We start from the raw sequence: 23,893 nt of genomic DNA, 5'->3' as shown, positions 1-23,893 counted from the left end.
TTGGTTGCCAGTCGGTCTCCGAACCCAATTCAAGGTGTATCCTAAGATTTTTATTAATGTTGTTTCTTCATTGCTTATTTCACCCCTATGACAATCATTAAGTGTTGTACCACGATTCTTGACAAATGTATCTTTTTCTTTTATGTACGTTGAGAGCATATGCACCAAGACAATATGCACCAATAAAATTCTATTCTATTCTATTCTATTCTTAAAGCCCTAAATGGCTCAGGGCCAGACTATTTATGGGACCTCCAACCTCATACCTCATTGTGACCAGTAAGGGCCCAGTCAGCCTTCTCCAGGTCTCGTCTGCTAAGCAATGTCGGTTGGCGGGACCTTGGGGAAGAGCCTTCTCTGTGGTGGCTCCAACCCTATGGAATCAACTGCCTCCCTACCAGTCTTCCAGAAAGCCATTAAGACTTTTCCAGCAAGCCTGGAATTAGATTGACTGCTATGTGTGTATGATTCTTTTTTATGATATTATTTTATTGTTATTATATTACTGGTTTTATTATGTATTTTGATTATATCTGGGGAATCCAGAGCATGATGCCATGGTCTTTTGAGACTGAAGGATGCCAATGCAATGATTATATCTTAGTACTATTGTATCCCATTTGTTATCCCATTTGTTAACCACTCTCAGTCCACTTTGGAATGAGCAGCATATAAGTACAATAAATAAATAATAGCATTGACTTATATACCGCTTCATAGTGCTTTTTACTGCCCTCCCTAAGCAGTTTACAGAATCAACATACTGCCCCCAACAATCCGGGTCCTCATTTTACCCACCTCGGAAGGACAGAAGGCTGAGTCAACCTTGAGCTGGTGGTGAGATTTGAACTGCTGAACTACAGCTAGCAGTTAGCTGAAGTAGCCTGCAGGGCTTCACTCTAACCACTGTGCCACCCCATTACAGTAAGGAGCCAGGAGGGGGGTGACCCAGGATAAGCTCAATAAAGGAGGATGGAGGGGAGATTTCTTATTCTACACAAAGCAAAATGCAGGGCTTTCATCAGAGAACATGCCAAATCCGAGTGGGGAAAGAGGCAAATAATTGTAAGGTTAAATAAAAAGTGTGGATTTGTTTCTAAAGGTTTAAAAATTGGAAAAGACACAGAAGTTACAAAAGCAATATTGTTTTCCAAAAATCCACCTGGAAAGGTCTTTCTCTCTCTCTCTCTCTCTCTCTCTCTCTCTCTTTTAGGTGCCTCAAGCAGAACAATGTGTTGACTTTGTTAGAAGCAAATTAAAATGCTTATCAAATCAGAATTGGGTCGTAAGCAGCAATTCAGCAGCTCTCTCTTCCACACATATCCTCACAATTGCAAAACTACTTATTCACACATGCATTGTACTCCTAAACCAGCTACCAATAGGTAGCTTAGTGCAGGGTCAAATTGTTGGGGGCAAGAGGCTGACTCTGTAAACAACTTCAAGAGGGCGATGAAAGCACTGGTGAAGCTGTATATAAGTCTAACTGGTATTGCTATTATGAACTTTAAATAGCCACTTTTGGCAAAAAAAAAAAAGAGAGAGAGAAAACAATTGCAGAAGAATAAGCAAAGCAAAAGCAGTTAACATAATTTAAAAATACTGTATGTAACAGAAGCCTGCAAAAAACTGACTTTTGGACAGTAAAACATAGCAAAAGTTTATTTTTGCTGTATCCATCTATCCTCTGCTGGCACCTTCTGAAACAGTTAACAATAGGCAGTGATGGGCTACCAAAATTTGTGGGCATGGCTTATGCATTTTGTTCCAACATCTTTCAGTGCAAATTGGGTGCTCTGGGGTGGAGCTCCAAATTTTGCTACCGGTACTGTGCTCCTGACCGTACCCGTACGAGCGCATCACTGACAATAGGACACCTATGAATCCCAGGCCAAGGAGGAGAAGATCCAGACCTGGAGTATCTTTTTAAATAGTGCAGGGCAAGGCAGTTTGTATAAGCCTTTGATCAGCAAACCAGCTATCCAAGGGGTAGGCAAAGTTGGCTCTTCTGTGACACGTGGACTTCAACTCCCAGAATTCCTGAGCTTGCATGATTGGCTCAGTAATTCTGGGAATTGAAGTCCACAAGTTATAGAAGGGTCAACTTTGCCTACCCCTGAGCTATCCTAGAAAACCCCCTTTCTCAGCAGCCAATCACAATTGCACGTACAACTTTATCCAAAAGAAGTAAGGATAAGCTTAAATACCTTGAATAATATAAACTGAGTTTACCGACCAGCCCAGTCCCATTCAACACCATTGGGCCTTCATTCACAGCTTCCCTGTACTGCAGCAAACCACTGACTGCTTCATTTGGGGCCTGCTTTCTTGTCAGCAACATTTACCTCAGAATCTTCTATTTCAAGTAATATTCTCAATCTTACCTTCTCCTGAATATTCTTATATTCAGCACTTTAAATTCTTTTCTTTTCTTTTTTCTCTCTCAGATTACTGTTTTTCTTAAATTTCACCCTTTACTTTCTGAGACCTCGCAAATTTCCTTCCTGGGCCTGCTCTTTTTGCTTGCTCTCCCACAAGTTACTTTATTTCACTCTCTGTCCATCTTTCTATTTATTTGGATTTTTAACAATACAAGCTGTATATAAAAATGTCTTTATGCTTTTTTAAAAAAAATAATTGATTTTTTTGAAATTACTTTTTGTATGTGTTTGTTTTTTGTTTAAAAAAATTCAATAAAAATAAATATATATCTTTATGCTCTGCCTATGAATGTGGCAAGATATCTGTGAAAAAATTCAAAGCACAATAATTACTTTTACAGGTACAGTAAGTCAATATTTTAGCAAGAAAATTGACATCAGGTGAATTTCCTCAGATCACCAGTGCTTAGAGCAGATAGTGGTCCAGATAGTGGGTATACTTATTTTATAAATAATTTTAAATTAATTATATGAACTTTCTTATATATATTTGATACACTGAATTCAATAATTTGTTTCATTCATTCAAAGAAAACATGCTAATAATTTTATAGTCCACAGTTAAATTGATATATTAAATTAATTTTAACAGGTATTTTTGTCCTTGTCTGGGGATCAGTAAGAGCATTGGAGAGGTTGGGAATGTTTTAATAATTTTTATGTTTTTTTGTTAGCTGTGCTTTTGCTAAGTGTATAACTAATGAATGTTACTGCCTGTCTTTTTCAATTGTATATGGCCTGTTGTTATGCCCTTTGTTAAAAGGGCATTATAAATAAACATTATTATTATTATTCAGGCTCAGACTTCAACCAAAGGCATTTTGCATTGTACATAAAACTCAAGGAAAACTTTAGGTTCCCAGGGGACAAACAGTAGACAGGAAAATAAAGGCTTATCACAGAATATTTGCATTTTATTTAGGGATTTTAAACCAGCATTTTAAAAATGGTCTTGCATCTTTGTTTAATCCCCCAAAATACATTTTACAAAGGGAGCGTTCCCGGGTCTTAATTCTTAGGAAGAGGGAGGTAATGTCGGCACCCGGTACAAGGAATATTAAAAAATTGGCACTTAAGGTGAAGATAGTTGTCCATCCTTTGCTGCGCTGAGCAACTTGAAAAGTGCTGACTGGGACATGGAGTCCAAAGCAGTGTCCGTGAACTGTGACCCCTTTAAAAAGGAGCTCAGCATTCTCCCCCAAATAACCAGTGTGTGTGTGTGAGTATGTGGGCACACACATGCCTACAACCCTTTCAAGGGCCCATCCTACCCGGGTGAAGTTCCGTTCAAACTTCTGTACCGATTCCAAGCCAGGTCAAGGAAATCGGCTGTACAACAAGAGAAAAAAGTTTTGCAAAGGTTTTTTTTTCCCTCCTATGGCTGAAAGAGAGTTCCGTGCATGGCATTCGTCCCAGCTGGTGAGATGGTGGCAAGGCTCCGAGCAATAAAATAATAAAAATAATATTAATAACAAAGACGACGACGTTGAAAAAGTCCAAGAGATGGCTTTCACAGTACAGGGGGACCGGGCCGAAATCCCGAGCGGAGGGTTCAGTCCAGGCTGGCCGGTGCCCACCTCTCTTTCCCGGCCAAGATTCAAGGGGGCCAACACCGTGGATCTGCGCTCCCCAGGGCCGCTCCTTCCTGTCCACAGCTACCCAGTGGAAGAGAAGAATGACGGCGAGGAAGAGGTGGCAGTCTGGCAAGGGAAGCGAACAGTGTTCAGAGGTGGGCTGCTAAGATGGAACGGTGATGTGTGCTTGCCCCCGTGGCTCTGAGTGCTAGCGGAGTCCAGTGCAATTCTGCTATTGCACCTGGGCAGGTAGCGAAGTCGCGCGCAGACACGTAGGTGTGCCATGCTAGCAGAGTCCAGTGCAATTCTGCTACTGCACCTGGGCAGGTAGAAAAATAGCATGTGGCAGAATTGCGCTGGACTCGGCTAGCGCCCAAAGCCACGGGGGCGAGCACAGGTCCCCAGTTCCCCCTTAGCAGCCCACCTCCGACGGCGTCCCCGACGAGCCGCGGCCGCTCCGTGACGGCGAACCCCGGTCCCGCGTCCCGGCGTGGCGCTCAGGAGCAGCCGCCCATGGCCTTGACCAGCGAGCTTTCGGGCAGCTGGCGGAAGATGCCGCGGAGGGTCTCCAGCTCGCGGCTGAGCTGCTCGACCCGCTTGCGGAGCCGGTCGTTGTCGCCGCTCAGCTCCAGCACCTTCTGCTGCGTCTCGGCGTTGCGCTGCTTGGCTTTGTCGCGGCTCTTGCGCACGGCGATGTTGTTGCGCTCGCGGCGCACCCGGTACTCGCTGCTGCCCTTGTCCAGCGCCTTCTTGCCTTTGCCCGACGGGGCAGCGGCGGGTAGACGGTGCGGGCTGGGCGCGGGCGTGGGCGGCGGCGTGGGCTGCCCGCCGGGCTGCAGGTGCACCGTGGTCTGGGCGCAGTGCGCCGCCTGGTACTGGAGGTGGCTGCAGGGCGCGCCGGCGGGCGGCGGCGGGTAGAGCGCGGCCAGCGCGGCCGCTTCGTCCTCCTCGTGCGGCTCCTGCTTGATTAGCAGCGGGCGCAGGCCGGGCAGAGGCAGCGGGGCCGCGGGACCCAGGCGCTCGTAGCCGCCGCCGCCGCCGTCCACCTTCTCGGCGTAGCAGTAGGGCGGGAAGCCTCCGCCGCCGCCCGCCAGTCCGGCCCCGCCGCACTCCAGCCCGGCTTTGGCGGCGCGCTCCTGCTGCTGCTTGCTGTGCTGGAAGAGGTCGGCCAGGAACTCGTCGTTGAAGGCACCCGGGTCGATGTAGGCGCTCAGGTCGATGGAGGTCTCGTGCTCGCAGATCTCGGCCGCCTCCGAGTAGCCGAAGGGGCCTGCCGGCGGGGCCAACGCCAGCGAGGCCGAGGGAACCGGCGGACGCTGCTGCGGGTGCGGGTGGAAGGCGCCGGGCATCGGGGGCCGCGCGTCCGCCTCGTAGAAGTGGCCCGGCTCCATGGAGTAGCTAAAGCGCGCCGCGGCGGCGCATGGTCGAGGGTCGGTCCGGGGACGGCGTCTGCAACGGCGGCGCTGGAGGTCGAGCCGGGCTGGTTCTGGGCTGGCCGCGTCGGGCCGGAGCTGCCTGTTTTATACCTGCCCGCCGATCGACGCCCTCTAGCGCCTCCTCCCGGGGCCCGACCGGCCCTCCCCGTCCCGCCTCCGGGCCGGCTGGCTGGCTGGACGGGCCCTTGGGAAGGGGGACGCCCCTGCCTATTGGCAGCGCCGCGGGGAGCCCCGCGCGCTTAAAAAGTAGCAATAGCATTATAGCAATAGCATTTAAACTTATAGATCGCTTCCTAGTGCTTTTACAGCCCTCTCTAAGCAATTTACAGAATCAGCCTCTTGCCCACAACAACCTGGCTTCTCCTTTGACCTACCCCCAAAGGATGGAAGGCTGAGTCCACCTTGAAAAAAGCCTCTGCCCACCCTCGCTGCCCCCAGCAAGCCGGCCTCCCCCTTGGCCCTCCGGTTCGGACTTGATCGCCCCAAGGGAGGCCCGCGGGCGTTCTTGAAGCTTCCTTCCCTAACAACAACCCCCCCCCCCGCCGGACCCTCCCCAGAATGCTGCTCCGTTCCCAGCCTCCCTCCCTGCCCCCTCCGAGGCTTTTCCTGCCAATTGCCGGGTGGGGGTGGGGCAGGGGTGTGTATGGGCACGAACTTCAGATCCTCTCCCAGTTGGAGAGCAGCCAGAAGCACCGTTTCCCCCTTCCTGCCAGATGAAGGCTGTCCAAAAGGCTTTGGAACACCTGGAAGCAGAGATAAGGCGCTTGGCAAAGGGCTCCTGCGAGTCCAAGGTACCTTTTGAGCGAGGAGGGAGGTGCGTTCAGAGGCAACTTTTCCAACATTCCCCCTCCCTCTCCTTTCATTGCAAACTGCAGGCACTCCTCGACTTAATGACTACAATGGAACCTGAAATTTCCGTTGCTAAGTAAGATAGCATTAGCAATAGTGTTTAGACTTATTTATTTATTTATTATTAATTGGACTTTAATGCCGCCCCTTTCTGAGGACGCGTGATGGTTTATAACGTATAATAGAACAATATATAACATCTTAAATGCAATTAATTAAATTTAAAATCTAAAAAACCCCAAACCATAAAAAGACAGTCATTCCCATTTGGTCAACTTACTCTCAACACATTCATCGGCCAGGGGGCTAGAGTAATGGTCCCAAGCCTGGGGGCATAAATGAGTCTTAAGACTCATACAGAAGGTGAGGTGGGTGGGGGCAGTGCAGATCTCCGGGGGGGGGGAGCTGATTCCAGAGAACCTTCCCCCCCCCCAGAGAAGACTCTTCCCCCGGGCCCCACCAAGTGACATTGTCTAGTTGATGGGACCTGGAGAAGGCCGACTCTGTGGGACCTGACCAGTCAGTGGGACCCATGCGGCAGAATATATACCACTTCAGAGTGCTTTACAGCCCTCTCTAAGCGGTTTACAGACAGTCAGCATATTGCCCCAACAATCTGGGTCCTCATTTTACCGACCTTGGAAGGATGGAAGGCTGAGTCAACCTTGAGCCTACTGAGATTCGATCTACCCAACTGCTGGCAGTTGGTGATCAGCAGAAGTAGCTTGCAGTACTGCACTCTAACCACTGTGCCACTGAGGCACTCAGATGGCCATTGAGTGAGCTGTGTCCTGTTTTACGACCTTTCTTGCCACCATTGTTAAGCAAATCATTGCAGTGGATAAGTTAGTAACCTGGTTGTTAAGTGAATTTGGCTTTTCCTGTTGTGTGCCCGGGACATGGTGATGGTCAGAAATATTAGTTTGTTGCTAAGCATCTAATTTTTAATCAAGTGCCCATGGGAATGCTGCAATGGTCATAAGTGTGAAAAACAGTCATAAGTCACGTTTCAATTATGTGAGTTAGAACAGTCACTAAGCACACTGTGGTAAACCGAGGACCACCTCCCTGTATATTCCTGGCCAACATCTCTCTCAGCACAGTAAAAGTAATAGAGTTAAAAATGACACAAAGATTAACAGGTCTACTTTTCATAAGTATATACATCCCCAAATACAATCACTATTCTATTCAATATTATATTATGTAATTCCCATCATGTTCAGTCACATTTTCTCCAAGGAACAGCCCAACTCGATTTTTTTGGCTACCTGGAGGTTGTTGGAATTTTGGACCAGCCAAATTTTGGACTCAATTGTCCAGAGATTTTCTACTTCTCTTTTGGTGGCTTCACCCTTCCACCACCATTAGAATGGGAACTTGGAAACTGGAGGAGCCGAGACACCAGTGTGGCTTCTGTGTGGCATTTGCACCCCAAGTTGGAGGGTTTTTTGGAAACGAAACAGTGCCCTCTGTCAGCTGATGAGAACACTTTCCTCTAAGAGAAAATATACACTTCCCAGCACTCAGGTCATCAGCAGCTGGAATGGAAAGTCTAATCACGAAGTGGAAAAAATTGAGGTGGACTTTTTTGATTGCTGGACCTTTGTGGTCTGGGAGGGTCCACAACTTGGGCGTCCTCCTCGATCCACAGCTCACATTAGAGAAACATCTTTCAGCTGTGGCGAGGGGGGCGTTTGCCCAGGTTCGCCTGGTGCACCAGTTGTGGTCCTATTTGGACCGGGGGGTCACTGCTCACAGTCACTCATGCCCTCATCACCTCGAGGTTCAACTACTATAACGCTCTCTACATGGGGCTACCTTTGAAGGGTGTTCGGAAACTTCAGATTGTGCAGAATGCAGCTGCGAGAGCAATCATGGGCTTCCCTAGGTATGCCCATGTTACTCCAACACTCCACAGTCTGCATTGGTTGCCAATCAGTTTCCAGTCACAATTCAAAGTGTTGGTTATCACCTATAAAGCCCTTCATGGCACCGGATCAGGCTATCTGCGAGACCACCTTCTGCCGCACGAATCCCAGCGGCCGGTTATGTCCCACAGAGTTGGCCTTCTCCGGGTCCCGTCGACTAAACAATGTTGGCTGGCGGGACCCAGGAGAAGAGTCTTCTCTGTGGCGGCCCCAACCCTCTGGAATCAGCTCCCCCCAGAGACTAGGACTACCCCCACCCTCCTTGCCTTTCATAACTTCTTAAAACCCATCTATGTCGCCAGGCATGGGGGAACTGAGACATCTCCCCCTTGCCTATGTAGTTTTATGTATGATATGTTTGTGTGTATGTTTTTTATATACTGGGCTTTTTAGGCTTTTTAATGTTAAATTGTTATTTTAGATTTTAATATTAGATTTGTTACTATATATTGTTCTTATCGTTGCTGTGAGCTGCCCCGAGTCTGCGGAGAGGGGCGGCATACAAATCTAATAAATAATAATAATAATAATAATAATAATAATAATAATAATAATGCATTGAGAAGAGCAAAACTAAGATGATCAAAGGTCTGGACTCTGGACATGGAGAACGGCTGCAGGATTTGGGTCTGGCTCATCTAAAGAAAAGAAGAATTAGCGATAACACAATAGTAGTATTCCAGTATTTGAGAGGCTGTCACAAATAAGAAAGGATCAAATTATTCTCCAAAGCATCAAAAAAGGCAGGACAAAAAACAATGGATGGAAACTAATCAAAGAGAGAAGCAACCTGGAATTCAAGAGAAACTTCCTAACAGTGAGGACAATTAATCAGAGGAACAGCTTGCTACCGGAAATGGTGGGCACTCCATCCCTGGAGGTTTTTAAGAGACTGGGCAGTCACTTGTCTGAAATGGTATATGGTCTCCTGCTTAAGCAGACAGTTGGACTAGAAGACCTCCAAGGTCCCTTCCAGCTCTATTCTGATTGATTTGTTTGGGCAAGGGCTATGTTGATATTAGTGCAAGAAGTCCTTGACTTATGATCAGAATTGAATCCTCATTTCTTTTGTTAAGTGAAACACTTGTTAAGTAAACTTTGCTCCATTTTATGACCATTCTTACCTCGGTTGTTAAGTGAATCACAGAAGTTGTTAAATTAGTAACCTGGTTGTTAATCTGTCTTCCTCTATTGACTTTGCCTGTCAGAAGGTCGGAAAAGGGATGGCGTGACCTTGCAACATTGCAAACGTCATAAACGTGAGTCAGTTGCCAAGCATCTAACTTTTGATGACATGATCCTAGGTTCCACTTATGTTCGCCACCGGTTCACATCTCAATGTTTCGTATGCGTGTCCCCTCGTTCAATGCTCCTTCTGCCCATGCTCAGGAGTTAGAGTCAGCCGGAAACAAAGCAGAGGAGCTGATAAGCTGTGCTTCAGGTGAAGGAATACTGTAAAGGTAAGTATAAGCCCATCTTGGGGTGGGCAGGAGGGCTCTTTTTCAAGCAGAGGAAAAAATTTCCAAAAAGTAAAAAATTGAAAAAAAAATCCCCCCCCCCACCAAAAGATGCCAGTGCCCATGGACTGGCACTGACCAAATCAGATCCGTGATGCCATTGTGACATCACCAGTGGGTCGCTACCATTTTGGGCGGTCCAGTCCCACCCTTGATGGAGATGCTGGAAAGATCATAACTGTGAAAAACAAAAAAACTCTAAGTCATTTTTTGCCCTCTTTGTCATAACTTTTTTCATCATTAAAAAAACTGTTGTAAGTTGAAGACCACCTATACTGTGGTTGCTGGCAAATGGAAAGTTAGCGATGAATCAGGAAGAGCTGAAATGTGTGATCAAGAACTCAACTGGACAATCTTTAACAGCAGCTGAGTTTTACAAAGGAAGATCAATGAACTGATTAAGGACAATTGGCAGATCACTCAAGGGGAAATTGCTGCCAATTTTGGGACTGCACCGGAATATTTGGGTAACATTATTGGTGCTCTTTAATATCAGGTTTCTGCAAGATGGGCTTCTTGCATATTGACAACAGAAATGAAAACTTCTGAGTTGATATAGATTTCTCACATTTTGACAATGCAGGTGGGAATTTTCTAAGCATTGTGACAAATATGAGCTCGTTGTTATGACTCAAAAATGTAGTGTTGACCACAGTTTTACTGCAAAAGCATGTCAAAATCTGAACGCTGGCGGGGAAAACCCATGGTTACAGTTTGGGGTGGTGGTGTAGATGGCTTTATTCTTAGGTCTCTCCTTGAACTTGGCATCGCTATCAGCTTGAAGCATCTTAACCCACCTGGGGTCCAATTTAGCACCACGCACTTCTATCATTTCCCAGAACTGAAGGAATACCTTCATGCTGATTCAGATGAAATGACGGAAAGGACTATCAGGATTTGGTTGAGATGAAATTTAGTATTATTTTGTGATGGCTTTAAGAAGCTTGTCTATCATTGGCAGAACAGAGTGGAAAATGATGTCATAGAATAGAATAGAATGTGATTGGACACAAGGAATTTGTCTTGGTGCATATGCTCTCAGCATACATAAAAGAAAAAGATACATTTGTCAAGAATCATGTGGTACAACACTTAATGATTGTCATAGGGGTCAAATAAGCAATGAAAAAACAATCAATATTAATAAAAATCTTAGGGTACAAGCAACAAGTTACAGTCATAAGTGGGAGGAAATGGGTGATAGGAATGATGAAAAAAAACTAGTAGAAATTATATAGAGAAGTACATGCATGTAATGGAAGAGTTCATTTCAAATATTTTTTGTTTCATTTATCAAAACATCGCTATTTAAATTAAAGTTATGGAGATGGGGTATTGTTTTTCACTCCCCCCTCATAGACTCCTCCAGAGAGCTAGGCCTTTGCACAGTGTATCTAAACTGCAGGGCTATTCAGAAAGAATGAATTGATTGCATGACTCAATATTTTCTTAAGGAAAAGTAATACAAAGCTCCAGCCAAGTCACAAGTATTCTACTCACAATCAATTTTTATTTCCTCTCTTACAAGTGTTCAATGTGGCCATTACCTGCAGCACGGACAACATCAATGCGATAAGAGAATTCCTCTTAAATGCAGCACCGCTTCTCTCCACTTGTTCCTCTAAAACCCGTGGTCATCCTGGACTTTTTCCTTTTCACAGACCCCCATTCTCTCTTGAAACTGTCGAAACCACCTTTGAATGTTCTTAGGAGAGGGCAGGTTAATGTCAAATCGCCTTCGAAAAACACGCTGCACCTTGACAATTGAATTTGTTTCCATGAACTTGAGAATGTAGAACGCCTTTTCCTGAGGACTCGCCATTCCAAGGATAAACAAACAACTGAATGTTACCAGAAAAACGATGTGACTACATCGCCCCTGTGGCGGCCATTCAGAACTTAGATAACTCCTCTTTCAAATGGTCACTGACTCATTACATGACGGTGCTTGAGAACTGAAGCAATGCGTCAGGAAATCGGTTCGTTCTTTTGGAATAACCCTGTACAATAATTTGAGCCTGATCGTTTACTCCTTGAATGAGAATTCTGCTTTTTTGGGGACATATTACCTGTATCAATTTTTTCAATTTTCAATTTTCAAACATTAAAAGGTAAAGGTTCCCCCACACGGTTTTTTTTTCTACTTGCATTTCTTACGTGCTTTCGAACTGCTAGGTTGGCAGGAGCTGGGACAAGTAGCGGGAGCTTACTCCGTTATGTGGCACTAGGGATTTGAACCTAAGGGATTATAAAGATATTTTGGTTACACTAATATAATCTAGATGTGCTTGGTAAATAACTACATAAACATTGTAACTTTCTAACATTTTGTTTGTGTCATTTGCATCTGAATATATTTTCCAAGGCCTTCACAGCTGCGGTATCAAGTGCTGTAATATATTTGTTATACTGTAATATATTTCTTGACTGCTTGTTCCATTGTTATTGATGGTTGATCCTAAAGGGATGAAGCTTTTCAGCAGTTCAATATCTTCATCGTTGAAGGAGATATTTGGACTTCAGTTGTTCTTAGAGAATCAGAGTGATGGGGTTGACTACCTGCCCCATGCAAATTGGGGTGGAAAGGAGCATCCTAAGCGAGGAAGCTATAGTGTTGGTGAACAAACCTGTGAGAGCAAATTTATCAGGTAGGCTTAAGCTCTTAAAATTGCATATTTGCCACTGACTATGAAATGCTGCCTATTTCTATGCCTGTGGAGTTTCTCTTTAAAAAAAAATGGAAACGTTTGGAATGATAAAAGCATGAAGGTGTGGCACCAGTATGAAAATAGGCCGCTTTGTATGGTTGAAAGGTTAAACCTACCTGCGGAATCTCAACCCTGGCATTTGGACTGTTTCCCAAGATCAGCCAGGAGAGCAGTTATCAGAAGCACCGGCTGCTCTTCTTACTCTTCCTATGGCATCTCCACTGAGAACACGACTCAGCATTATTTTGTTCCATGCTGGGACATGTAGATAACTACGTGGGTCCAAAGTCACAGCTGAACCAGTATCTTTATGGCGGCCAAGCAAATGTCATAAAATTGGCTGTTAAGCTTTTCAAAGCCCTTTGTCAGATTAGAAGCTGGAGGCAGAGGAAATTGGAAAAAGTACTAAAAATAATGGCTACAGGTTATGGCTCTGAGGTTGCACCCTGGACCTCAGGCTGAGGCTACAGGTTTAATGAGGGTGCTACATCATTCAGACGGTGAAGAACTGTTGGGTAGTACCAGTAGGTGTAAATCGGGGTCTCCAAACTTGGCAAACCAGATTAGCCATTCCGTTTCATGCATCTGAGCATCCTCCCCAGCCTCCCTTTGATTCCCTTTTTCCCAGGGATGTGGCAGGATCCATGCCAGCCAGGGAAGATTGCATTGAGGAGTTTGACAAATATGCTGAATGGGATTTAAGAGATATAGATTTTGTGGAGGATGACTCATATCTTTTACATGCCTTGAAGATTACAGTTGTAGATATCTATCACTCTCGGTTAAAGGAAAGGCAAAGATGGGGGGGGGATCATAAAAGACCACCAACTAATCAATCTCAGAAAGTTTCAAATTCTGGAAAGAAGACACCCAAAGAAAGTTCAAGATTTCTATGAAACCATGAGGGGCTTTGGAAGAATATTAGAACTGACGGAACATGATCAATTCATAGAGAGCCATGCGCTGGTGTTTGAGCTGCGAACTGAAAGCAAACACCTGAAGGCATACAGGGTAGAAGGAATCGCCAATTTCTGCAGCATGAGGACATAGGATTGTCTCAAGAAGCCGAGGGAAAAGCTGCAACTAAAATGCACCATGCTTTCCGAAGTTCTGCCATACATCCAGGAGAGCAACGCCTGCCAGCAGTGGCTCAGCATGCAAGCTGACATCGATTCCGGCCTGAGTCTCACAGTACCAATTATGCCAAATTCAGGTGGAAGGAGCTCTGTTGAGCCTCACCTCTTTCCCTGGAACAGAAAAGCTGAATGAGAAGAAAAAGCTGATGCTCTGTCAAATTGTATAGTTGGTCCCGGGAGCATACTTAGAATACAAAGTCTAGCCCAGGCCCAAGCCCTGATCAAGAGCAAGGTGAACAAGACTAAGAAGATCTACAACTTCCTCATCCTATAAGGATCCATCACCAAAGCCTACCCAAGTAGTAGTAGTAGTAGTAGTAGTAGTAGTAGTAGTAGTAGTAATAATAATAATAATAATAATAATAATAATAATCATCATCATCATCATCATCATCATCAGGAACTTTTGGGGGGGTGACTGGGGGAACCTTTACACCTTGTGCTCTTGAAGCAAAGATTGGGGCTTCACCTTGGCATGGGTCAAGGCTACTTGAAGGACCATCTCATCCCACTAGGATTGGCCTGTCCCACCTGTACCAGCAGAGGGGATGCTGGTGCAGGTGCTCTCAGCCTGATTATTCCAGCTACTGGGGTCCAAGAGAAGGGCCTTCTCTGCCCTGTGGAACATCTTGCCCCCTCCAGCGATGCAAATCAGCCTCAAGCCTGCTGACCATTTCTAAGACCCTAAAGACCTGGTTCTGCCCATTACTTTGGGGGCCAAATGGGGGAATATCACTGGGGAGGAGGTTGATTGATTAACAATAGATTCATCTCCCTCCCACTCCTGCCCTCCCTCTCTATAATTGGATCATAGCATTTGCAAGTGTTAATTTATTTATGAATATAATCCCAATCTAATCTAACCTAATCTAATCTATTTTTTAGGATTGTAAACTGCCAGTTACCTTAATGATAAGATGGATTGGTAATACATTTTATAAATAGCAAAGCAACAGAACTTAGACTTACATACCACTTCTTAGTGCTTTACAGCCAGTGAAGGGCTACCAAAAGTTTTACTACCACACTGTGGGTGTGGCTTATTTTCTTTCAACATCTTTCAGTGCAAATTGGGTGGTCTGGGGTGGAGCTCCATTTTTGCTAATCCACTGCGTTCCCCCCTCCCGCCAATCTGGACAGTAGCCCACCTCTGTTTACAGCCTTCTCTAAGCAGTTTACAGAGGCAGCACATTGCCTCTAACAGTCTGGGACCTTGGAGGGATAGAAGGCTGAGTCAACTTTGAATGAATGAATGAATGAATGAATGAATGAATGAATGAATGAATGAATGAATGTATGTATGTATGTATGTATGTATGTATGTATGTATGTATGAATGTAGATTTTCTGCATGACAGTCTAGAGCCATGGAGGTGAACCTATGGCACGTGTGCCAGAGACAGCACGCAGTGCTCTCTTTGTGTGTGCATGAGCCGTTGCTCCAGTTTTGATGCACCATGCATGTGTGTGCACCCTCTACCAGCCAGCTGGTCTTCAGGTCTCTGCCATGCATGCGGGAGTGGTGTGGTGGTGCGTGTGCATGGAGAGGGATGGAGTGCATGTGGGGGTTGGCTGCATGTGCAGGATGCACACGGGGGCACACAGGGCATATGCAGAGGCATGCGCAGATGCTTGGAGTGTGGAGTACATGCACGGGGGCTGCGCCCACATTGCATTTTGGCGATTTGGTCAGGAAAAGCTTAGCCATCACTGGTCTATGGAGTGGAGTCTTAACATAATGTGTCTAAATTAGGATAATCTGAGCCTGAACATTTGTGCCTTGAGATGTGGTTTGAGATCATTCGTGTCTCAAATCAATGCTAGATTGATTTGTTTGATGACACATTTGTGGGGGGGGGTTTTCCCCCCAGGAGTCTTCTCCAAGTTCACAAACATCAGCAATTTTGATACCTTCATTGTTAAGGCTTTTGTTCTTCCTGTTGTCTTTATAGTTAATTTTAGTAGCATTTTTTCACTATGTTCCTTGACTTTTCTTATTAGGATTTGCTGACCGTTGTATTTTTGACCATCAGCAGAGTACAGGTTACTGATGTCTACTGCTCCAATTTTCCTTAATATATATTTGGCATATAGTTTGAATAAAAAATGGGAGATAATTCAGTCTTTTCTCACTCCATTACCAACGTGGAGTCAATTTGTTTTCTTCCCCACTCATGTTCTGTCAGCCCCACTAATAGACCAGACCAGAAAAATCAACTCAATTTTTTAATTGATATTGGCTATAACCACAGAAATCTGATTGCCACCACCACCACCTCCTCCTCCTCCTCCAAACTTTATCTTGCTACCCAGAACTGAAAGAATGCTTCAGCCCCCTTTGCTTATCTTTGCAATAATTCTTGCATATTTCTGTCAAGGTCATCTCCCAAACTTGCTCTATCTACCTTACCCAACAGAATTACTACCCCTTATTGAATGTCTCACACTAACAACTGGGCGCTTAACAAGATTCTTTCATGGAGAAATCATGGACTGCTGGAGAGTGAGAAATTGGCTTCAAGTACATGTTTTGCACATAGTCGTATACACATAAAGCCAGCCAAATTTCAGGAACAGAGCTTTTGCATGTGATGGCACTTGCTAGTTTTACATAGCTTTTAGGGAATTTTAGGGGAGGTGGGAGTTACTGGTTGCTACATCTACAGTAACAGGAACAAAGATGAGAAATACAAATTATCTGGCACTTGGCCCTTCATTTCTCTTCCTCACATCTGCCTATTCAGATAATAATTGTTGCTCAGTTTCTGGCTGAGATGTAGGGATTCTGAAGTGAATACAGCTAGATTCCTGGGAGATTAAACATTCTGTTAAATATTTTTAAAAGTTAATTGTTATGGTCAGTTTAAGATACAGCAGGCTATAATTGTCGTCCAGCCACAGGCTATAGTATAAAGGTAGCTTGTGTTTTTCACCTTTTGAGGCCCAGAACTGGACAAAAAATGAAAGTAGCGGGAGAAAACCTGCCAAAATGGTGCTGTACAAAGTTAAAGGGTGGAGATTGGAGGCATAATAACTGTCACCATTTTGCAATGGTGCAAAATTGCAGGAATTTACAAAGCTTCAACTTATTTTCCAGCATGTTCCTAAGAACCTTTCAAAGTCCAAGAGGCCACATGCAGCAGAATGTAGAAACCATTGCACACAAAAAAAGATTTGGTATTTTAGAAAAATTATCTTAGTTGTGGATCTCTCAGCAGTTTCCTTTGCTGTGAATCCCCTTCCCCATGGTGTTCTTCAATTAGCCATGGATATCTCCAATGGGTCAAGGGCTTCTGTTTGGCCTTCTTGTTAAGAGGAGGAAATAAAGGTTGCTAATGGGTCAGCACCCATCTTTGAAATGTGGCTGCCAACCTGCCTGCCTTCCAAAGGGAAAACTAAATTGGGGATTTGGGAGAGATGGTAAGGGTTCTTTGGGATTTACTTTCTGACCAATTAGGCTGAATTCAGATAAGATACTAAAGTAGGCTAAAACTAGATTGTTACTCCATGTCTTGGTCCACCCAATTAAATATTTTTTTGTTTTTAGTTTTACTGCTGTTAGTTTTATATTGGTTTATATTGTTGTATGGGTTATTTTTAAGATGAGCGGCTATATAAATATTTTTAATGAATAAGCAAAATAAAAAATATCTTGGGTATTTGAACATTGGGCTTCAATAAAGCACTGTTAAAGTGGCAGGAAATGTAAAACTCTGCATATGTCAACCCAGGGTCACTAGGAATTTAGTACTGTATAAATATAATGATCTGTTATGGTTTATCACAGTCAGCCAGATCTTCAGATTTGTTGACATTTTTATCCATCCACCAAGTCCTTCCCAAGGACCTGAGATAGATCTTAATGTTTGATGGTATTAAAATATTCTCAAAGTATGCAAGCTGTTCTGAGTAAGGCTACTTTTTTACAATTGACTGGTGGTGAATTTGTCAGTGCCGCTCATGTTTAAGTGGTGCTTCAGTTGCACTAAGGCACCTATTACTTCTGGCACCACCTTTGCTTTCTTTTGGCACAGTTGTTCTATATCTATTTGAGTCACACACTCAGCCTGATACTCAGACTGGATTTGGCATTTTTGTCTGCACATAGCCCTTCCAATGAAATGGGAAAGGCAGATATGGATTTTTGATGGTATTACAGATATCATCACAGGATGTAAACTGTTCAAAGTAAAGCTGCCCTTTTCATTTCTTGATGGTGAATTTGTCAATGCTGATGACATTCTAATGGTGCTCCAGATACTTTGGGATTGCACCCAACCACACATCATTATTGGCACTATTTTTGCTTTCTTTTGACACAATCATTCTACTTCCATTTGCAGATCTTTGTATTTAGTGATTTTCTCCAGTTTTTTTCTTCTTTGTGTTGTTTTTATTTTTCTTACTGACAGTTGTCTCCCTGCCCTGTCTGGAAGAGTTAAGTGGCAAGTGCTTGCCTGCTTCAATTGTAAAATCCCCGAGCTTCTTCATTTCCTATTCTTTTGTCTATTTTGTGGTCCGAGTAGTTTCTGTTTGCAGGCAAATAATTCTTGCAAATAATCCAATGTATTATTGTTACTTCTTTGTCATAGTATTATTTCTGCTATGTTTATGCATTCTTCTTGCAGCAGCTAACTAGGTAGTCCACTGTTTCTTCAGCCTCTTTGCAGAGATGTCATTTCATTTGCTATCTTTGCAGTTCTCAAATCTGGCTTCCTGTACATTTGTTATTAAGACTTGGTCGTGTAGTCATAATTATAATCTCTTTCTTAAATTTTCCTGCTCTTAGCCATTGCCTGTCTTGTTATCTGCTTTGCCTGCTATTTTCTTAACATACTAACCTTATTATGTGTCTTTTCTATTCTTCCTTTGGACTTTCTTGCCCCCTTTTCTTCTTCAACTTTCTGGTGTACTTGCATCATTGACTGCCCACTTGTTTTCCTTGGTAGGTAGAGTCTGTCAACATTGCTGTGTCTCTGAAGGACATGATTTGTTGTCATTATTTTTCTGGTCTTCCTGTTCACAGTTCACAATTCCAGTGGTGTAATTGCCTTGATGATATTTCTACCACTGAATTTGGATTTTAAGATCTTCTTCACTTCTGATGTAGTCTACTAACCCTTCTTGATTTAACGTTGTCAGTTTGCCAATATTTGAAGTGAGTGTCTTCATCCAGATTCTTGAGTTCACTTCCATAGGTCAGCTTGATTCCTTTAGTTTCTACTGTTTTCCCCTATTGATGTTGGGGGTGGCACATCTATCCAGTCCAAAGTCCATTACAAAATCTTGCTGTGAATACGGGCAGTATTTGAGCACTTTCAAATGGTGTTTCTCAAAAAAAAAATTTCATGTAAAGCAGATAAGATAGCCTGGCAGATATTCTTGATGTTTGATCAATGCAATAATAGTAGTGAGTCTCCTCAAAATATTCCTCTCCAGATATTAACTTCTCCCAATAGATCACCACTAACAACTGTGTCTCCCATTGTGCACAAAAGTTTTGCCCAAAGCTTGTGATGGTTTTACTGACTCACATTATTTCTATATGTTTGATTATCCAATCATATGTCAGAAATTGAATGCCTCCTTGTAATCAATCCAAGCTACATTCAAATTGGTTTCTCTTCTGCATTTTTTCCAAAATCAACTTCTCAGTTAGGGACTGTTCTTTTCTTCTTCTACTGTTTGGACAGTTTCATTTCTGTCAAGTGGAAAGAGATTAGATGTTCCAATTAGATGTTGTTGGACTCCATGAACTACCATACCAGCTGGCAATTTGAAAGTTGCTAATAAGCAGATAATTGAGTGGTAGTTGCCTGGTGCTTTCCCTTTTGCTGGATCTTTCATCATCAGATAGGTTTTGCCAGATAATAACCAATCTTCAGTTTCATTTCCTTGCAGTATGTTGTGTTAAACTGCTTGGCAACAATTGGGTGACAGATCTTCCAAGCAAAAACCATGCTGGCCCTGGTTCCTCAGCCAATAGTTCTGAGTCCTAGAGCCCATTTGTGACCAGATGTCCAACATCCATCCTGGACCTTGTTGACAGCAATAAACGTGGTATGGGTTTGTACAGTTTACATCTCATCATATAGTAAATCAGCCATTCCCAAACTTTCCTGTTCGGTAGACTGGCAGCAATGGCAAGGACGGAGGTGGTTTCATGCACACACCCATTAGCTAACTGCTAGCTGTAGTTCAGCAGTTCAAATCTCACCACCGGCTCATGGTTGACTCAGTTTTCTGTTATGTATTCATGTAAATAAGTGTATGTAAATAGTTTATGCTAATATCTGTTTAAACTAATTCATCTGCATACCCGGTCACTGATTGGCTAAACAGCGTGCGGGAAAATCCAAATGGCTGTCAAAGCCACGCCTACAGTAAGGAAGCCCTTTAATTAGGGAAACCATGCCTCCTGCCTTGTCTTTTAGCCAATAATTGGAAAGTGTATCACTTAAGCTGTTACATTGTTATACAGGCCGGTTCCTAATAAAAATGAATCAGGCTAAATGTGTCCTTTCAATTGTATTCTGATTTAACACTTTCCATCCTTCTGATAATCAAGTGGTAGTTGCTTGGTTCTGTCCCTTTTGCTGGATCTGGGCAAAATGAGGATCCAGATTGTGGTGGCAATATGCTGTTTCTGTAAGAGAGGGCTGTAAAAGCACTAAGTAGCTGTATATTAGTATAACTGCTATTGCTATTTGTGAAAACAGAGCTTTGCAAACTTGCCTACTGCTTGTGCGGACCAGTTCCCTGTAGTAAACTACAGAAAGACATTCTTCCTCTGGTTCTTCTGACAAGACCTGTCCTCCAAGGTTGAATCTCTGGCAGTTAGTTCTCATTTTCCTCAGAGTGTGTGAGCCCCACAACTGTAATTACTGGAAAGAAGTTTAAAGAGCCTCAGAGGCCTGGAAAAAAAACCACACAAAAAATGGGGGAGGGGAGAAGTATTTTTCCCCCATAAAGCCATTTGGGGAGGAAAAAAGAGTCCCCTCCCCAATTTTTCTGCCTCCCACTTACAGCCTTTTGAATTTGTAAATTCTGACTATCCTAAATTGGGAACCAGTTGTAACCCAGTCTTTGTATGTTGTGTAAATTGGGTTATCACGTGAAGACTCCTTCACTGTATTGTCACATGCATTAGCACACGTGAGCACAGATTTTTTAGGGGGGGTGTTTTCTGACTCGCCTCACGAGGGTCGTGTAGACGCGGCCTGAGACGGCCATCCCATCGGAGCACAAAGGACGCCCCCTTCCCCCATTCCCGCCCAGCAATCTCGCCTGATTCTCCCATTGGCGGTCAGGAAGGCGCATTCTTGGGCAGCCGATCTGCGATTGGGGGAGGCGCCTGCCAGTCGCAGGCGAGCAGGGCGATTGCATCACCCTTGAGGTAATCCGTCACGCGATTGGCTGGCGGACATTTCGCAACTGCTGGGCTCCCGCCTCTCCGGAGAAAGGACGGCGGCGGCTGCGAGCCGAGTCGGGACTGGTGAGGCCCGCGCCTTCCTCCCGGGCCAGGTGAGTGATTGGTCGCAACCTCCCTGCCGGCCAAGGCTTCGTTCGGTGGGGCTTTGGCGGCCTCCGCCCGAAGGGGCCTGGTGTGTGTGTGTGAGAGAGACCTGGGACTGGGCCTAGCAGCCCATTCCCCGCGCGCGAGAGAAGCCGGCCTAGGACTCTGAGGCACAACTCCCCCTCAGGACCAGCTGCCGCCGGAGCGCGGCTCCCCTCAGCCCTCGCGCTCCCCCCTCCCCTCCGGCGCCCCTCGCGCGCTCCCCCCGCCCCTCTGCGAGCGGCGCGGCTGTTCCCGTGACCGTCCTCTCCCCCGCCCCCGCCCCCGCCCCCGCCCCGCGCTCCCCTTGGCCCGAGGGGTCCCGGCAGGTAGGGAAGAGGGGAGTGCGCATGCGCGTGCGCCTGGCTGGATGATGCAACCTCGCAGCAACCCGCGGCCCGGCCCTGCCAGGATGAAGTCATGCTTGGGCAGGCGGGGAAAGGCTGGGCCGGCTGGCTGGCGGGAGGGAGGGGAGCAGGAGAATGGGATGGGATCCCTTCTCCGGAGGGGCGGAAGTGGTTTTATTATTATTATTTTTCTCTCTCTCTCGGCATCAAGCGGGTCCCAGGTGGATTCGAACCCCTTCCCCTTTGGGTTGCCTTGCTGGTGCTTGTTGGAGGCTTGGAGTGCGGAATTTTTAATCGTTTCGGTTGCTTGGAAAGGGTCTAATGTCCCTTCCAACTATTCCATTCCCATTATTATTCCCATTCCTATCCTTATTCTCAGAGAGGGAGAGGGCTGTAAAAGCACTATGAAGCCATATATAAGTCTAAATGCAATTGCTATGCTATCCCTGGCGGCTTCCCGATAAGTTTACATTCCATTTGTGGAGTTTGTAGGAGGTGGATCATTTCTTAAGTAAACAGGAGCGTTTTCCAGGTTTTCAAGAATAGTTTGGATGCAGGGGGGGGGGGGCTTAGATTAAAGAATAGAATATAATTCTTTATTGGCCAAGTGTGATTGGACACACAAGGAATTTGTCTTGGTGCATATGCTCTCAGTCAACATACAAGAAAAGAGGCAGGTTGGTAGCAATTGTTAGTTTTGCAGTTCTGAGCCTTCCAAGGTACCTTCCAGCCAAATCACATTTTTGGAGTCGTAGAAAAGCAGAATCATTAAACCATACTAATAAAGGAAGTAATAAAATGGGGCTGTTAAAAAGTTCATATACCATAGAACTGTGATGGCGAACCTGTGGCACAGGTGGCACCCAGAGCCATATCTCCCAGCACATGAGCTGTTGCCTTAGCTCAGCTCCAGTGCACATCTTTGCGTCCGGCAGTTGATTTTTGGTTTACATGGAGGATCTGGGAGAGCATTTTCGGCCTGGGTGGGGGGGGGAGCAGGAGAGAGCATTTTCACCCTCCCCAAGCTCCAGGGAAGCCTCTGGAACCTGGCAAGGGTGATAAACAGATGTACCAGGCCCACCAGAAGTCGGTACATGGGGGACATCATGCGTGTATGCGCAGAGGACGAGGCAGCTCAAAGTGGGTCGTACACACATGCACAGGGGGCCACACATACATGCATGGATGGATTGAATTATGAGTGTGGGCACGTGGGCGTTTCAGTACCCAAGGGAAAAAGGTTTGCCATCACTACCATAGGGTGTTGGACTGATAATTCAGGTGCACAGTTTGAGATGTCAGTGAAGGGTGGGTATCCATACCTGTGACTTGTTGATGCCCGTGTACATAGTTCCCTCTAAGCTGAGCAGTGAGCAATCGCTCACTTAAAAATCATAATCAACTCAGAGTTTTCCAAACCTGCCCAGAAGCCGAGAGGGAAAGAGTGAGAGGGAAGGAGAGAGAGAGGAAGAGAAACAGATAGAAAAAAGAGAGGAAGGAAAAGAGAAAGAAAAAGAATGGGAGTAAGGAAGAGAGAAAGAAAATCAAAATCTAGTTTGAAACTAGCTCAACTATTTAAGTGGCATTTTGATATTGATAGAGTTGCCCTATTATGAGCTCACTGTTATAGACACACAGTACAGTATTTTATTTTGAAATTCTCTGAGGCAAAACAGGGTGGGTTTTTTATTTATTTGTTTGTTTGCTTGTTTGTTTGTTTGCTTATTTATTTATTTATTTATTATTTCTGTGCCGCCCAGTCCCAAAGAGACTGCCGCTCAGACACTATACTTTTCCGCCCACCCCCCCAAAAAATTAGAGGGAACACTGCCCGTGTATAGTCACTGAGTTTCTTAGCTGTTTGATAAACTTGTGCATTTCACCCAGGCTACACTGACTGCTGGTTACTGAAGCATAGTGAAAGCAAAAAATCTGGAAGCAAATGTAGTTCAACTTTATAACTCGGGAGAAGAGATATAAAAATGTATCCAAATATTTGAAAATGCCAAAAAGTACTGTTCAAATACTGAGCAGGATGTGTAAAAGTAGGGTTCTATTAATATCAAGCCCTAGTCAGGTAGACCAAGAAGGATGTCAGACATAAAAATTGTTGGGATATAAAGAAAAAATATTGGGATATAAAGAAAAATCAGTAGTGTGACTATTTCAGCAGACACAATAAGGAGATGTTTGAACAGCTCCTAAAGAAGCCTCAAAACTTCAGGGATAAAATCATTTGGAGTGCTAAGGTCAAAATTAGTATTTTATGCTCACAACCATAAACACCATATCTGGAGAGTAAAGAGGGCTGTGAAGGGAAGCACATCAAGCTTGAAGCATGCAGGTGGAAGCTGTGCGTGTGTGAGCTGTAGCGTTACAGGGACATTGATGGCAACATC

At 44.7% G+C, this 23,893-nt stretch overlaps 1 protein-coding gene and 1 pseudogene across 1 annotated transcript; one reads left to right on the top strand and one right to left on the bottom strand.

Moving 5' to 3' along the window:
- Positions 1-3,334: 3,334 nt before the first annotated feature.
- On the bottom strand, positions 3,335-5,501 carry CEBPA (CCAAT enhancer binding protein alpha). The gene has a single exon (XM_070760677.1). It carries the CDS (start codon positions 5,404-5,406, stop codon positions 4,513-4,515), a length of 894 nt encoding a protein of 297 aa, XP_070616778.1. The 5' UTR covers positions 5,407-5,501; the 3' UTR covers positions 3,335-4,512.
- A 6,713-nt stretch (positions 5,502-12,214) lies between these two features.
- Positions 12,215-21,958, top strand: LOC139172504 (transcriptional adapter 2-alpha-like; annotated as a pseudogene).
- The last annotated feature ends 1,935 nt before the right edge of the window (positions 21,959-23,893 follow it).

The sequence above is a fragment of the Erythrolamprus reginae genome, chromosome 9, assembly GCF_031021105.1.
Source record: "Erythrolamprus reginae isolate rEryReg1 chromosome 9, rEryReg1.hap1, whole genome shotgun sequence".
NCBI lineage: Eukaryota > Metazoa > Chordata > Lepidosauria > Squamata > Dipsadidae > Erythrolamprus > Erythrolamprus reginae.
This window is presented reverse-complemented; position numbering and strand designations above follow the sequence as displayed.

What these genes read in the sequence shown, in the direction of transcription:
- CEBPA (XM_070760677.1), bottom strand. Translation starts at nt 5,406, where the DNA reads ATGGAGCCGGGCCACTTCTACGAGGCGGACGCGCGGCCCCCGATGCCC.